General features: G+C 43.4%; 1 protein-coding gene across 2 annotated transcripts; it reads left to right on the top strand.

The window, feature by feature from the left end:
* The first annotated feature begins 2,994 nt into the window (after window positions 1-2,994).
* On the top strand, window positions 2,995-12,255 carry LOC108497470 (fibrinogen-like protein 1). 2 transcript variants are annotated; one of them, XM_017815104.1, is made up of 8 exons: window positions 2,995-3,253; window positions 4,516-4,600; window positions 5,329-5,539; window positions 6,593-6,752; window positions 7,938-8,035; window positions 8,116-8,204; window positions 9,624-9,814; window positions 10,787-12,255. In XM_017815104.1, the coding sequence occupies exons 2-8, from the start codon at window positions 4,535-4,537 to the stop codon at window positions 10,974-10,976; spliced, it is 1,005 nt and encodes a 334-aa protein (XP_017670593.1). In that variant the 5' UTR covers window positions 2,995-3,253; window positions 4,516-4,534; the 3' UTR covers window positions 10,977-12,255. The 2 variants fall into 2 exon arrangements, with proteins under 2 accessions (XP_017670593.1, XP_017670591.1); XM_017815102.1 differs by lacking the exon at window positions 2,995-3,253 and adding an exon at window positions 3,969-4,121.
* The last annotated feature ends 3,009 nt before the right edge of the window (window positions 12,256-15,264 follow it).

The raw sequence follows: 15,264 nt of genomic DNA, 5'->3' as shown, positions 1-15,264 counted from the left end.
GTTGCCATATCTGACTTGGCCGTGCTGATCCCCATGGAGTGAGATGATCATTTTAAGGAACTTGGGGGGACAACCTAACGTTTGTTGTGTCAACCCATTAGATACTCATAGGCTGCATGCAGACTCATTAGTTAAACTGAATTATGTATTTGCTCTTTGAATGTTATCAAAACATTCAGATCTAGCATGTTTCATGGTCTGCCACTATTACTTCTTCTTTGTACACAGATTTCTGTGGTTACGCCTTGCTTAAAAACCACAGACTTCTCATATGCATATACTAGTTTCGGTTATTTCATAAATTGAAACTATGGTCTCTGATGTCATCCCGATCTTTTAAATTTATCTTACTTTTGATGAAACCCTTTATTGTTAGATTAAAAAACAGTAAATATTTGTTTCAGATCTCATATATTAACTTTGTTTTAAAAAACCTGGCAGCACAAGATTCCTACAGAAGATGTATACTAGCTCACGCATCAAAGGCCTGCAGGCCCCTGGTATGTACCTCCACACTTGCAGTGCCTGCAAAAGATCGTGATCTGCAGTCCCTCCCATTGAGCAGGATGTTCATGGATGGTGGGATTTGATAGGGAAATATAAAAGTAATGCAAATGCATAGAGCCCCTGGATTCACTGCAAATGATCTGTTTTGCTTTGAGCTGAGTCCAGACTACCCTGAATTTTCCTAGAGCACAGGTAGGCAGTGAGACTTGCTCTGAAATCCTCAGTCTCTGTGCCTCCTTTGGAGCCTGAAGCAGTCTGCCTCATTTCTTCTCTTCCACCTTTTGTAACAAACAGACAACAAGAAACTGGTCTTGGAAGAGTTTTGAGATCCCACTACTGTCTTCCATCTGCAGTGATGTTTCTTTGGACTCTGGGGGTGTGCATATCCTTCAGATGTCATCTTCATGTCTTCATCCCAAGCCAATTTTTCAGAGGGACCCCAGTGTCCAATGACTGTAGGAATATCAAGAGCTACCCCATAACCATTCTCTTCAGTCACATTTATCCACCAGTTTGCATGTGCTGGCTGTGCATTTAATGTGTGAATAATAGTTTTTTGTGACTGTTATTCAGCACCTAAATACTTTTGCTGGAAGGAAGGTGGAGGACAGCAGGGTGGGGAGGTTTTTATTTAATGAGACTGTTAGTATTTGCTGACAAGAATCACTGACTATCTTAAGAAAAGGGAATCTGACCTCATTCCAAGTAACTAAACAGGAATTTGCACTGCAGAATAAGTGTGAAGCATGTGTTTTCCAGGAAAAAGAAAAGAGCATTTACAGTCGCGTTGACTAGGGATTTCAATATCTGTGAGGAAACATCAGTGATCACAGTGTCCACATTCTTTATGATGACTTGATTATTTTAGCTTCAAGCCAGTGGAAGCAGTACATGAACACACCCTCCTGCTAGACCCACCTCATGTGAACTTAGCCTCATGACATCTTCTCTCTTGTGCTTCAGATATTCCTAAAGCTTCCTCTAGCCTGGGAAAAAAAGTTAATCATGAAGCAGGTATGCAAGAATCCTGTTCCAGCTGACTGGATTTTCACATGCAGACATTGGTGAGGTCAACACTAGTGGAGTCCTACAGAGAGCATGAGAATGCTACAGATATCTTCGCTCTGAGAGATGATTTGGCAGTCACTGAAGAAGGGTTGGAGATTGAGTCCTGTTCCTGCAAAGCTGCAGTCACATAACATACATGTATGAGTCTCATTGGCACTGTAGCTTCACCTCTCCCTCCTACTCAGGGACCAGCAGGACTTAGTGACATGAGGCCTGATGCTCCCTAACCATATGCCCCTGCAGACAGCTGCAGAGACTGACCATGCTGCCTACACCATGACTCCAACACTGCCACCACAAACTCAGCCCTGCCGCAATCCCATCTGGGATCAGGAGATGCTTAAGGGCCAGTGAGAATGTTGGTCTCCTAGACAAGAGCATAAATTGTTGTGCAGCATCTCGAGTGCTGTCTGGATGTGTCCAGCTACGAAAGATGCTGGTGTGAATGAAAGCCCTGGCGGATGATGTGTAGCCTCCCTGTGCTCCAGTGGAGGTAACTGAGTACCCTGCTGTAAGCTGCAGTCCCTGGCCAAAGGGACAGAAGAAAGGGCTAAGTACCCACTAAGAGGAGATGTGGAGGTGTTTCGCTCATTTAATTTCATAGCTGTCAACACTAGCCTAAAACTGGGGGTAGAAAAGAAGTGAGAAGAAAAGCACTGTTTGCATAATCCTTTGGCAGTGAAATGGGCCAGGGTTCTTGTGGGAGAAGAGGAATTCAGTTTTTAAGAAACAAACAGCATTGCTGTACTAGGTAGTAGCTGGATAGTCCTGCTTTCCTTGAGAGTAGCACAGAAGTTTACTGTGGGTTTATATGCCTTGTCTTTTGTCCCCATGGTCTCTCCTCTGAAAAACACTGTAAAATGGAACATTCTTGCTGTTTTCTTTAAAGTAATCTGTAATTCTTTGGCCTTAATGCAAAGGGAGTCACCCATCTGTTTGGTTTGGGTTTTCGTTCTCTTTTCCACAAATGTCTTTGTTTGTGTTAACAGACAAATCTAATCATCCAGCTTGGAGGAGAGTTACGCAACTACAAACCTCCTGAGATTTCAGTCTAATAGCAAATCTTGCTTAATACCCCCGTGTTCACTTCTTGCTTCAGATTTGCAGCTCCTTTGGCATTACAGCTGTGTTCTTATAAAACAGATTAAACAGCAAAAGGAATGTTGAATGGAAAAGCTGTGTTATTTCTACCTTTCAGGACTTGGTGAAATGAGCCTGGCTGTGTTAAAACATGAGCTAAAATTCCCACTGGGAGCATTAGACTGAGTGATTCATATAAACACTTAAAGAAGTCAGCCTTGGTTGAGCTTCCTAGTCAAATAAGGTGGGTAATAGTACACAAGCAGCAGAGACCTTCTCCCCCTTCCTTTGGAGAGCACTGTTGATAGCAGCCTACTGTCGCTTATTGTCCCTGGAAAGCAGGAAGATGAGTATTGGGTAACAACAGAAAACCCGGGATTTGGTTAACTTTCCCATGAGGAATTGCGAGTATCTTTTCTGTGAAACTGCCTGGTGCTGTGAAACATTCTTCATCTGTGCCCTTGATGTGGGCCTTCTGGAGAGGGAAATCTCATCAACCTCTAGAAAAGCAGCTAGGTTTATGATCACTTTCTTTCACGGTTGACTTTCAAGGACAAAAACCTTATTAGAAGGAGGTCTGAAGAAAGGCAAGTTACAGGTATGTTCATTTCGTGTGTTGATAAAGGCACGGATGGAGTTGCTTTCTTTCCCTCTGCTCTGCTCTCTCTAGTTTTCAGGAGCTGTCGCTCAAACCCATCCTTCCTGTTAGCTTTTTGCCTCTACCCACGTGCTCTGTGTGGAGCCTGATTCTGACCTCAGCACCAGTGCTGCAGCACTGGCATGGCTGTGGAGGGTGTGAACTGCACTAGTGGTCGTGGGCTGGCAGTGATCCCTTGCTGTAATATTGAACTCTGCTCTCTATGAGCTGAAAAATTACCATGTGCTGGGACATCCTTCTGCACAACATCTTTTATGGGTGACTTGCATGGAGATCTTCCCTTGGCTTGCTTTGGGCCCTGCCTGCCCATCTTGGCAGAGGAGTCCCCTGTTGCTGGCTCTGGAAGCAGCTCTAGCATCAGCCGCTGCAAAGATGCTAGTAGAGCCACAGCTGGAACAAAGCACGTCGCTCAGAGAATAGAGCTGGGTAGCCAAGTTTCTGCAGCACTTCCAGATGTGAAGCAGGGGGGTTGGTTTTAGCCTATTTTTCAGATTTTTTTTCTAATTTTTTTTTTAAAGCATCATGCAAGTGCACTGGGAACAATTTGTACTGTTCGCTCACACTCAACTGCATGTTCCCAGTGTCAGCACTTATCATTTTTTTCTAGCTTTTCTCTAATGAAAGTCACATCTGTGTGTTGGGGCAGATTGGCAGCAGAGATCTTTTCCACTGAAATCCAAGGAAAAACTATCCCATTCCACTCTGTCATATGTGTGACTTCTGCCCTTGGCATTCAAGGTAATCCCATCCTGACAGACCACTCCAGGGACTGAGGAGGGGCAATGTCCATGGTCGCTCAACCCAGGAGGTAAAATTCTTTGTAACTTTGGGGAGGTTGAACTGAATAAACACTGTGTGATTTTTGCAAGAGTGCTCCAAGGAGGTGTGATTGCTGAGTAACTTCCCAACTGTGTGGACACTTGGGAGAAGAGGCTGCTGGAAAGTCACACAGGGTTTTATTTCTACAGGGAATCAGGAGCTCAGACCTAAGGCTCAATGCCCCTGTCAGCATGCTGCACTGGTGCTTTATCTTTGCCTTAATATGCATCTTTCCTCTGATTTTGTCCTGCCTGTAGTTTCAAGCAACCTCCTTAACAAATCCTACAGCATTTTCTGGGGAATTAACATAACCGTGAGGGGGATTAGGTTGCGAGAGGAACTAAAGAAACCTCCAGTGCAGCCTATCTATGGCTTCTTTTCAGGTGATAAGAAGTGTGTGTCATGATGCACAGGTTGCTGCTCCTTCTTCTCCTGGTCAGCTTCAGCTCACCTGCACCCAGGTTTTCCGTGAGTATCTTTCAGTTAGAGTCTGTGCAATCTCTCAATGGTTCGCCATTCCCAGTCATACAGAGATGGATGTTCCCTCACAAGAGGGATGGAGATCTGTAAGAGTAGAGCAAGAAAGCATCTACCTGCAATTAAAGGAATGTCACTCTTCTTGTACTGATAATACAGAGTTTTCACAGCATTAAGGGCTGTGCAGCTGTCTGGGTGACAGAATTGACATTGCTAAGAATTAAAAACAACAACAAGCTCTTTTTTAAAAATATATATTTTTGTAGCCAAAATATCAGCTCTTTTATCTTCCAGTTTTACACAAAGATGATTCTGGAACCTTGCTGGTTTGCCCTGTCTGCAGTGCAAGAGCCGAGTTTTCTCCCTCTTATCAATCTGAGCATTTTTGTAGTCTGCAAACCTTCCCTTTGAGCTCATTTAATGGGGGTCAAGACAAATTATTTTTGTCCAAAGTAAGTTTTTGTGCATCTGATCATATTCTGGCATGCTCTGATCAATGCCAAGGTTGTTGTAGAAACACCATTTTCACTGGATTCAACTTAACAGCTCATGCTGTGCAAGATTTGTGTATCTTAGCAAGATACGACCATCAAATCATTTTGATCCACAGTGGCAATATGACATGTTAGGGTCAAGAGGAGACAGATACTCCTCTCTCTGCCTCTCTGTACTTACCACTGACTGAAGCATGGGGGGGGGGTGTTTCATTTTCTCCATAGGATAAAGATGTCTGCCTCCTAGACAACAATAATTTAAGACAAAGGTTAAAACAACTTCAAGACTTGCTTTACTTATACGACCTGCAACTGAAGGACATCCTGGAGAACACTTACCACAGAACAAAAAGTGGGCTGTTCTCAGGCAACAGGAGCATGCAGCATGAGATTCTTTTACCCACAACCAGTGGAAATTTGATAGTTTATGACCAAGGTACAGTTTGCAGTAACGTGCCATAATGTTAATTTCTCCCAGCAGTGTCTCATGTGTCATATTTTATTTCTGCTAAAAGTTTTAAATTTTTTTAAGTGGATTGTATTTTAAAATGCAGATACATGGGAAGGAGAAGAGCTGACTAGTGGTGCTGGTAGCAGCAAATAGTCAGCTGGCCAATCTTTAGGCAGCTACCATCCAAGCACAACATGGACACCTGAAGCTGGGCTTCTCACTTGGGACTCTGCTGCAGAGAGGAACAGCCACCTCTCACGTTTTCCATTAGACTTAACTTTAGGCATCTGCTTTGGCAAAAGGTGGGCCCTGCTCTTGAAGAGCCCATTTCCTCTGAGTGACTTAGGGAAGTTCAGAGCGCCTAGCTCAGCTGCAGGCACTGAAACCTGTTTAGAGGAGCCAAGCCACTTCTGGGGGAGAGTAACAGGCATGCATGTTCTTTGGTGTTATTTTGAGAACATGGTCATAAATGGCATCTTCGCCTGTGGCCAAGATTTTATCCTTTGTGGGGATTACACTGAAAGTGCAGAACACTGAGGTCCTGAAAGGCTCTGTCCTGATACAGCCCTTGTAGAGCTGGTCACAGAAGCTTAGCCTCTTATTTTAGAATTGTTGTTCCCTGATTCTATCTGAAATACAGCTAAGGTTACTTTACTGTCCACATGGAAATTAGCTTCCCTGCGAATGATCTTGCTGACAGAGATGGTTTCAGTCCTCCATGACTATAATGTTATAGCCTCAGCCTAAGCTGCAGCTGTCCTGTATCTCACCAAAGATTTGGGAATGATTCCCTCAGAAGGCATGGCTGTAAAGGCTCTCGAGCCTTACTGCTCTTTGTCAGGCCCAGCCATTTGCAAAATAGCCTTGCTACTACATTGCTGAACCATTTGCTTTAATTTTCCAGGGCTTGCATAGCTATACACAGGCTAGCCAAGTGTTCTTGTCCCACACAGCCTCTCAGTGATGTCTTCTCTTGGTGGCACATATCCCTTTGCTTTCCCACCACACCATTTAACAAACAGATACCACTCTGCCTAGATTGCTCTGCAGTGTATAATCGGAAGAACACCAAAAGTGGCTACTACCGAATCAGGCCCAGAGCAGACCGAGAACCTTTCCTGGTGTACTGTGAGATGTCTGATGGAGGGGGGTGGACGGTCATCCAACGGCGGAGTAACGGCAGGGAGAATTTCAACAGGTGGGTGCATCGTTGTTGCATCCAGAGGGCTTTCAGTCAGGCCAACAGCTCCCACCCCTGTCCTGCTGCCTGACAAACCCCCACCCCTGTGAAGCAGGATATGCAAGACTATATATTAGTCTTGCATATTGGATGATTACTTAAGATTAGAGCAATCTGGTGGTACCTACTGGCAGCAAGAGGCCATTTTCAAATTGGACCTATCATATCCTTTCCATAGCTTTTCTGCATTTGAATGCATATTTGTTTTATCATTATTGAAGACTGTCAAAAGCTCCAAACTGGCAGGTATTTGCTGCTAGTGCATAGACTGAGATTTGTTGAACATACCTGTTTCCATATCAGGAATTATGTTCAGCATGTTGTAAGATTTATTACCGTATTTAGATAATTCAAAAAGATGCCAAACCAGATTGTCCTTTCTCTATACAAAGTCCCAGAGAGGTGACTTTCACACAGAAATTTACAGGAGGAGAGATGCTCTGGTAGCACAGTAAAGAAGAAATGTCCCCATGCAGATTATTTCACTATCACAGCACACACAGTTTCAGGGATTATCTAGTGCCTCTTAAAGTCTGTTCAGTCCATTGCAAAGCTACCTCAACTGACTCCAAGCTGGCTTGCCCAGAGAGTTATAGCTATCTGGCCATGGCAGTTCAAGTGAAAGGAAAACATCCCAAAGAGGAGCATTGACTAGTATGTAGGTCAGGTAGACTCAATATCCATAATAACAACATGAAAGTGGGAATAAACACAGGGTTACTAAAACTGGAAATGATGATACACAGGAAGTATATGTGAATATCAAAGATAATACATAAATCATGTGAATTATGACTTGGTGAAGAACAATATCAGGTGTTTTGCTGAAGACCAATGTGACAGCTTCTGCTTTCCCTTTTCATCTAACTGACAACCTCACCCTGTGAGCATCACATCTGACAGTTTGAAGGTTTGATCCCAATATATGTGTGTGCACAGGTTTAGCAGGAGAAAAAGTAAGCTGTGAGTTGTACTTACTTCTAAGGCAAAGTGACAAATCTCAGCTCAGCTTGTGATGAGTTGGATACTTTCAGAAAACAGTGTCTAGAAATACAGGTGAAATTTTACTTGTTACCATATCCAAGTGTCACAAACTACCTAATTCCCTCACATGCTGAAATTGATATTTGTATCTCACTGCAGGAAATGGGATGAATACAAACTGGGATTTGGGAGATTCCAGGGCAAGAATGACGAATACTGGCTGGGCAATGACCACATCTATGACCTGCTTGCTAGAGGTCCAAGTATTTTTCCTCTACAGATTTCTTTGTAATTTGCATTAGATAGTTCATCTAACAGGACACAACTTTATGTTTAGGAGAGAGCTCATTAAAGATTGAACTGATGGACTGGCATGGGGAAAGACGTTACGCAGTCTATGAAAATTTCCAACTTGCAAATGAGCAGGTAAGAAAGGGGGAGAGCCATGACTTGCTTGTTTTGGTCTGTGAGGGTGGTGCATCTGCATATGCAGCATCAGACCAGTATCAGGTTTGTAACTACAGCTTTGCGAAAGTTATCTTCTGTGGTTCCCTGGGCTTCCTAGTTTGTCTAACTGACAAACAGTCCTGGGAGCAGGGACATAAGCCTGGGATCTTTCCCTTACAACTGTGGAGTGTCGAAGTCACCAGGTGACAGAATAATGTGTGTATGCTCTCTTGCTATCTCTGCTGCGGCACTGAAGGCAGCTCTATGGTAGTCCATCTCTCTGCTGCAGGGCACAAAGAGGTATGTTCTTGCCTCTAGTCTCATGATTAAAAAAGTCTGCTGCGAGTGAGAAGACCCTTAGGGTTTGAACCTCTGCAACAAAATGGAACCCTATTCTCCTACTTCCTAAGGGAGTGTTTCAGACTGTCACATAAAAGGCAAGCACCAGAACAAAACCTCTCTACCTTGTTTTAAAATAAAACACTGAACTTTAATCAAAGCCTTGAAAGAGCAGTTGTAAGTTCCTATCTTGAAAAGAGGTACCTGTAGCACTACACCTCATGCTACAGACACAGAAAGCCCAAAGACAGAAACATCCTGTATTTCCATGTTTGCTTCCTAGCTGTAGACAGCATCCTGCTCCATACAGGTGCTGTTCTTTGCAGGCTTGCCTTTCTGAACACCACATGCAAGTAGCCCAAATAAACAAGGACATGAGTTCCATTGCATGGACCAGTCCTAGTACCAACTCCATCACTGCTCCAGAAATGTACACATTATGCTCAGTTTGTGATTAGAGCTTTCTTATTAAAAGTTTGAACAGCTTCATTTTAATACCTTATTGCCATTTTTCATAAAGAAAGGAGGACTATGATGACAGGAGAAAGCCCACAACACAAAAGTAATCATCCATCTCATATCAAATGTCTCTTAGACCTGTTAGCTGTGCACAATGGAACTATTATTCTAATTATTCCCACCAGGACCAGACCATTTAGCCAGAAATCAGATGACTTCTAGTCCTCGGAAGAGCAAAATGCCTAAGAATTTATTCTAGCTGAACAACTGATCAGTTTATAAAGGCAACTACTTGGCAGAATTTTTTGCTAAGTTTGTTCTTGGTCAGCTAGAAAGAGCCTTTCATCTTGCTGTAGAGTGTATGAAGTGGTTGTTGAACCACGACAAACCTGAAGCCCTTTGTAGCAGCAGCAGTAATTAGCAATCCCTTCTGGAAGTTTAAATCCTTCATTGATCTGCACTGGGATCATTAAAGCACGGAGACAAAAGTCAACCTTGATTTCAAAAGTGGATAAAATGGCGAGAGCAAATTTGATCTCAAAAATGGGAGGAAGGACCGAATGAGCTGATATCAAAGACATGTGTCACATATTCCTGCAGGACAATTACAGGTTATGGTTTGGCACGTATTCTGGTAACGCTGGCGACGCTCTGTCTGCTGGGAGCAATTTTGAAGATCAGTGGTCAGCCTCTCATAGAGGGATGCAGTTCACCACATTTGACAAGGATCACGATCGATTCCTGGCAGGCAACTGTGCATCAGAGAATAAGGGCGGTTGGTGGTTTAACAGGTATGGAAAATAGCTGATTCCTCTCGGATGAGTCGAGTGTGGGTGGCTGTACAGCTGAGAGGACTTGCCTGCCTTACAGCAGCTGGAGGTTGCTGTGTTCATTTGCCACCTTGCACAGCCAAACCTAAGATGTTCACACCTACAGATCCTCAAAGGAAAGCAAACTGCTTCTTTCATTATAGCAAAGCAGGTAAGTTGAATTCATTTTAAGAAATGGGCCACAGGTAAGTTGCATTCACTTTAGGAAAATGGGTCAGAACAAATGCATAGGGGCCAATGACCTGGAAGGAAAAAAGCCCAATTAAAATTCCTAAAAGTGCTTTGGGTTATACTCCAGAAAAGAAAACAACTGTACCCATAGCAAGCTGAAGCATGTACAAAGGATATTTCTCTCTTGTGGAGCATGTCTAGGGGGTGAGCTATCCCATAACAGATGTGATGGTATATTTGCTAGTTGGGCATATGTCACACATCAATGGGCAGGGACTCAGGTTCACCTGCCCTGGGACCATGGACACACCACTCTCAGTTTTTCTCTGCTTTACTGCAGGATGAGCCCCTTTGGCAAGACCCTCATCACATAACAATTGAAATCAGTGAAGCTACATCAATAGTAGGATTCACCTTCATTAAAAGACATCTGCATTTTTAAGTGTCAATATGGAGCTGCCTACACTTGAGCTAGAGCCTAACAAATGGCACTACACCCCTCTGTTTAGGCACTGTGGTTATAATGTCCATAATTAATACACCTGAAGGAGTCTACAGGCTGAATTCTGTGACTAGTGTAGGTGTCTGCTTTAGTATGACCCATATACTTGTTTGGGTTCCACTAAGTGCACTAACCACATCTCCATCCCACCCTGGTATTTCTAAATGTATGTTGTGTGAAAACTGTACTGCACTGCAATGATGCAATATCTTCCCACGCTAAGCATAATTCCCTTTTTCCCTCTCCTACATCGTCACAAGGTGCCATGCCGCAAACCTCAATGGACGATACTACAGAAGAGGAAGGTACAAGGGCTCCCATGATGATGGCGTGGTTTGGTCTACGTGGCATGGGATGTGGTACTCGCTGAAATATTCAGCCATGAAAATCAGGGCTCCGTTCTTCATTGACAGTGAGAGTGGAGATGGAGAGAACAGTCAGGGAAGCTGAAACCTGCTGCTTTGGAAAGAGGAAAAGTACAGGCTGAAAAGAATTGTATAAGTTGATAGCTGGTTCTCTGCTGCTGCCAATTGCCAAACCTGCACTGTGATAACTGGAGTTGCACCTGCTTCTGCTACCTGAAGCTAACAGCAAGAGTTGTTTGAGCATAGCCAGACAAAAATTTAACAGCAAACATATGGATCTCAGTCATGGGATAACCACAGATTTCTTTTTCAGCAGTTTTCAGGAATTTGTTGGAAAATGTTTATTAAAAGCTCTCTGGACTTCGAATGATCAAGCTAATAACCATGGCAGTGTTGGATCAAGGGTTGGACTTGATGATCTTGGAGGTCTTTTCCAACCCAGTTCATTCTATGATTCTATGATTCTAAGCATGTCCTGTAATCTATCTATACTCTTCGAGGTCTAAACCTTTCTCATCTTGATTTTAACCATCAGCACTTCAATTATGAGGACATCAGAACAGAAAGAACAAAGTAATGGAAAATTGGACTTCATCTAGCCTTTTACTAGCGTTTTGTTCTGCCTCAGGAGATGTTTCTAAGCAACTCTCCCTATGGTTCTAAATTGCCACACTTCAGTATCAGAGTGCCTCTGGAGAGTGTGAAACCAAACGTGGATGGATGTGCTCCAGCTGCTAACGTACATCCAGACTAAGACTACTTCAAAGTAAACCTCCACAATAGGGACAATGTGGGCACTGGGTTCCATTGCCAACAACTTCCTGCTGGAGATCCACTGCTACAGCACACTGCAACACATTAATGCAAAGACAACCCTGCCGACCAGATTTAAGCCCCAGACTAAAATTAGGCAGATTTTACTAAATTTAGCTGAGCACAGATATTCTTAGGAGTTCCTAAAATGCAGACATGATTCATTTGTACATTCTCCTGTAATTTACAAGATGACTCTGAGTTAGTGAAAAGGAATTAGAAAGTAGAAAGTGGTTGAACCACAGGGCAAACTACTTTCATTGTCTCATTGGAGTGAAGCAAAAGAGCAATACAAATGACTGAAAGAAATGGAACACTGAAAGTTTATTTTCCACAAGTTGTTAACAGCAACGGTTAAAAATGAACAGCAGTATCAGCTTGATGCAAGTCATTTAACTATTGTGATGTAGAATAAGCCTAATTTTTTATGATTTACAATATTTTTTTTAACTGGTAGCTCTTTTCCATTTATTGGCTTTTAGATCTATACATATTGTCATTTCTATGTACATCCATAAAGAACAAAATAAAACCAGCTGAGTAGGACTTAATACTTTTTATCTGGTTTTTAACAGTAGGAACTTGAGCAGAAAGTTGGATTAAAATCTTGTAAAGGTCATAATATGAGAAAAGCATTCCTTTGGTATTGGCTCCAATTCTTTTCTACTTGTTGAAAGGGTCTGCAAGGTAAGTTTAATTTCCATGGCTAAAGCTGTCCAGGAGACAATGCAGAGACACGTGGTGAAGGTTCAGTATAAAATTTGGTTTGGTTACTCTGCTTTGTCAAGAGGTAAACCCTGTTCTCACTGCTTCCTAGACATCCCAGTGATTACAAATGTGAACACTGGAGTGCAGTGGGCAGCACTCTAGGGAGCCATGTTCCTAAAGTCTGTGCCCTTCACAAGACTGCAGCCTCACCCTTTTCCCAAGCATATCCACTTGGAATGAAATGTGCACCTACCTGTCTGAAATGAGGTTGCCCTTGTGAAGAAAGAGCTGCAAAGAGCTAGCGCTTGCTATTTCCCTTCTGATCAATACTTCTGTGTTTTACTAGGGTAAAATCTTAGTGCAAGGTTGTAACTGCATGTTGGGAACATAAGAAATGACTTTGCACAGATTATAGTTGTGTGGCCACTGATGAAGTGCTGAGGGCACTAAGGACGGCTTTTGTCTACATTGAAGACCCAGAGAAATGTGAGTGAAATCAGTTAATGCCTTCTGGCCAGTGATGCTAAATCCCATTTTTCAGTAGAGGGCTAAGGAAACAGGGTAAAGATTACAGACTGCAGAAATTACAGCACTGAAGGGACAGCATTAGCAATTTCACAGTTCATTAAGCACCCAATAACCCATCTGATAATGAAGTATCAAGCTGGAAATAAAGTCAGCAGGGCTTAGTCAGACAACTGCCACCTGGTCAAGTTCCCCAGTGAGTGAGCAATGAGCGATGTAAAGTCCAGACTATGGAGCCTGTTTCCCTCTATGTCAGTATGGAAAGGCAGGCGTTATTGTTGGACTGCCTTCAGCCAGCATCAATGTTATGGTGCTTTTTTCTGTCTCTGAGAGAGAAAGAGGGGACAAGGTATGACAAGCTGGGAGGGAAGGGGTCTGCCTTGTTGTCTTTGTAAAATGTACCTAAGCACATTTAATGCTTTACAGGAGCTGTTCTGAAGACAGCCCAACACTGGGAAATTTGCAGGAAGCAGCATCTGATTTAGAGCAACACTCCCCCTTCTCTGCCCTCCTGTGGCACAGGGGACCCCCTTGGAGATGGAGAGGTCACAGGGCTTTGTGGCGGAGCCTTAAGCTCCCACAGCAAACCCCAGGAAGCATTTCAGAACCCCCTTTATGTCAATAAACAGGGTAAAATGCCACTAGCTGAGTACTTATTTGATCTGAAGGCTACTGCCAAGCTCAAATCACTCCCACTAAAGGTTAGGGGAATGCTTGCTGAATGTTGCTGTGCTGTACATTTGATCTCCTGTTTCTCCAGGGTTTCCCATGCTGAGAGGCTCAACAAAGCTTAAAAGATACTGTAGCCCTGCAGCTCCAAGTCTGACAGATCTCTGCTTCAGGGTGAATGTGCTTCATACTGCAAAGTTTACCTTATTACAGGGGTGGTGAGTAACCTGAGCAGCAATTGCTTCAGAGGTTTGATTTCCAGCTCATTTAAGTCAATTTAAAGACTCATTACATTCGACTGCCTTTGGATAACTCTTCAAGCGTGGACACGTTCTTACATGCTTTAAACAGCACTTCAAGCTGACAGCTTGTGGGAACGCATAGCCAGTAAAATGCCATGCTGGGCCAAAGTCTGAACGCCAATGTGCCCTGTTGGGAAATGTGCCCTGTGCTCCTGGGAAAGAGGGAGCTCACATCACCCTGCAAGTTGGATCTGCTACTCCAGCAGCAGCTTCAAAACTTCACCCATCAAAAAGGCCATTCAAACAGCCAGGTTTGATTCTGTGGCCAAATGCTGAGTCTTTTTGCTCCTAGGTTGTCACAGCAAGTGACACCGTGTGCCTGTCAAACTACCTGTGCATGCTTTGGACACTTCAGTGGGGTGCCATAACTGGCAGCTGACACACGGTGATGCTGCTCTTCCTTTAAAATTGCTGTTGCTTTGTGGGGGGTGGGGGAGGGGGGAAGTGTGGGATTGGGAAACCTATGTTTCTGCTCAGAAAGCCCATTTTGAGAAAGATAGCACCTCCTTCCAGAGAACAGAGCACATGCTAATTTTTCCTTCACACCCACAAGGCATGTTAAAGGGCATGTAGGGTTGGGCTCCTTATGGGAGAGTTGATTTAAGACTGACCGTCTAAGATTTAAGATTTAGTCGACCACCTAAATCTATCTTTTCTCATACCTACCTCCATGGGCAGCACCTCCTCTTTTCTTGCTTTTGCCCACTAGCATCACCTTGCTCTTTCCAAGTCCCTGGAGAGACAGCTATCCCAACAAATGGCAAGCAAAGTCTCTAAGTAATTCTTTCTGGCCTGAGCTCTGGCTCTGTTGTTAACCAGGTTTCCAACCCAACTCTGAATACTTGCAGCAACGTATAATGGCAAATTTGTGATCTCTAGTTTTAAAGCACAACAGATAAACCCACCATGGCTGTTGTACTTCACTGTTACTGCTCTCTACAACTACCTGAAAGTAGCTTGTAGCAAGGTGGGGGTCCGTGTCTTCTCCCAAGTAACAAGTCACGGGACCAGAGGAAATGGCCTCATATTGTGCCAGGGGAGGTTTAGATTGGATATGAGAAAAAAATTCTTCACTGAAAGGGTGGTCAGGCATTGGAACAGGCTGCCCAGGAAAGTGGTGGAATCACGGTCTCTGGAAGTGTTCAAAAAGCATGTGGATGTGGCACTTGGTGATATGGTTTAGTGGTAAACACGGTGGTGTTACATTAATGGTTGAACTTGATGATTTTAGAGGCCTTTTCCAACCTGAATGATTCTATGAGTCTATAAGATTCTCTGTGAATCACCAGATGTTGTCATTTTATTTTTAATTTTTGTTAACATAACAGGTATTAACCAAATAATCTTGTTGTTTGC

This window comes from Lepidothrix coronata, unplaced genomic scaffold, assembly GCF_001604755.1.
Source record: "Lepidothrix coronata isolate B3197 unplaced genomic scaffold, Lepidothrix_coronata-1.0 Scaffold48, whole genome shotgun sequence".
In the NCBI taxonomy this organism is placed as follows: Eukaryota; Metazoa; Chordata; class Aves; order Passeriformes; family Pipridae; genus Lepidothrix; species Lepidothrix coronata.
The sequence above is the reverse complement of the archived record's forward strand: the minus strand, read 5'-3'. Positions and strand labels throughout refer to the sequence as shown.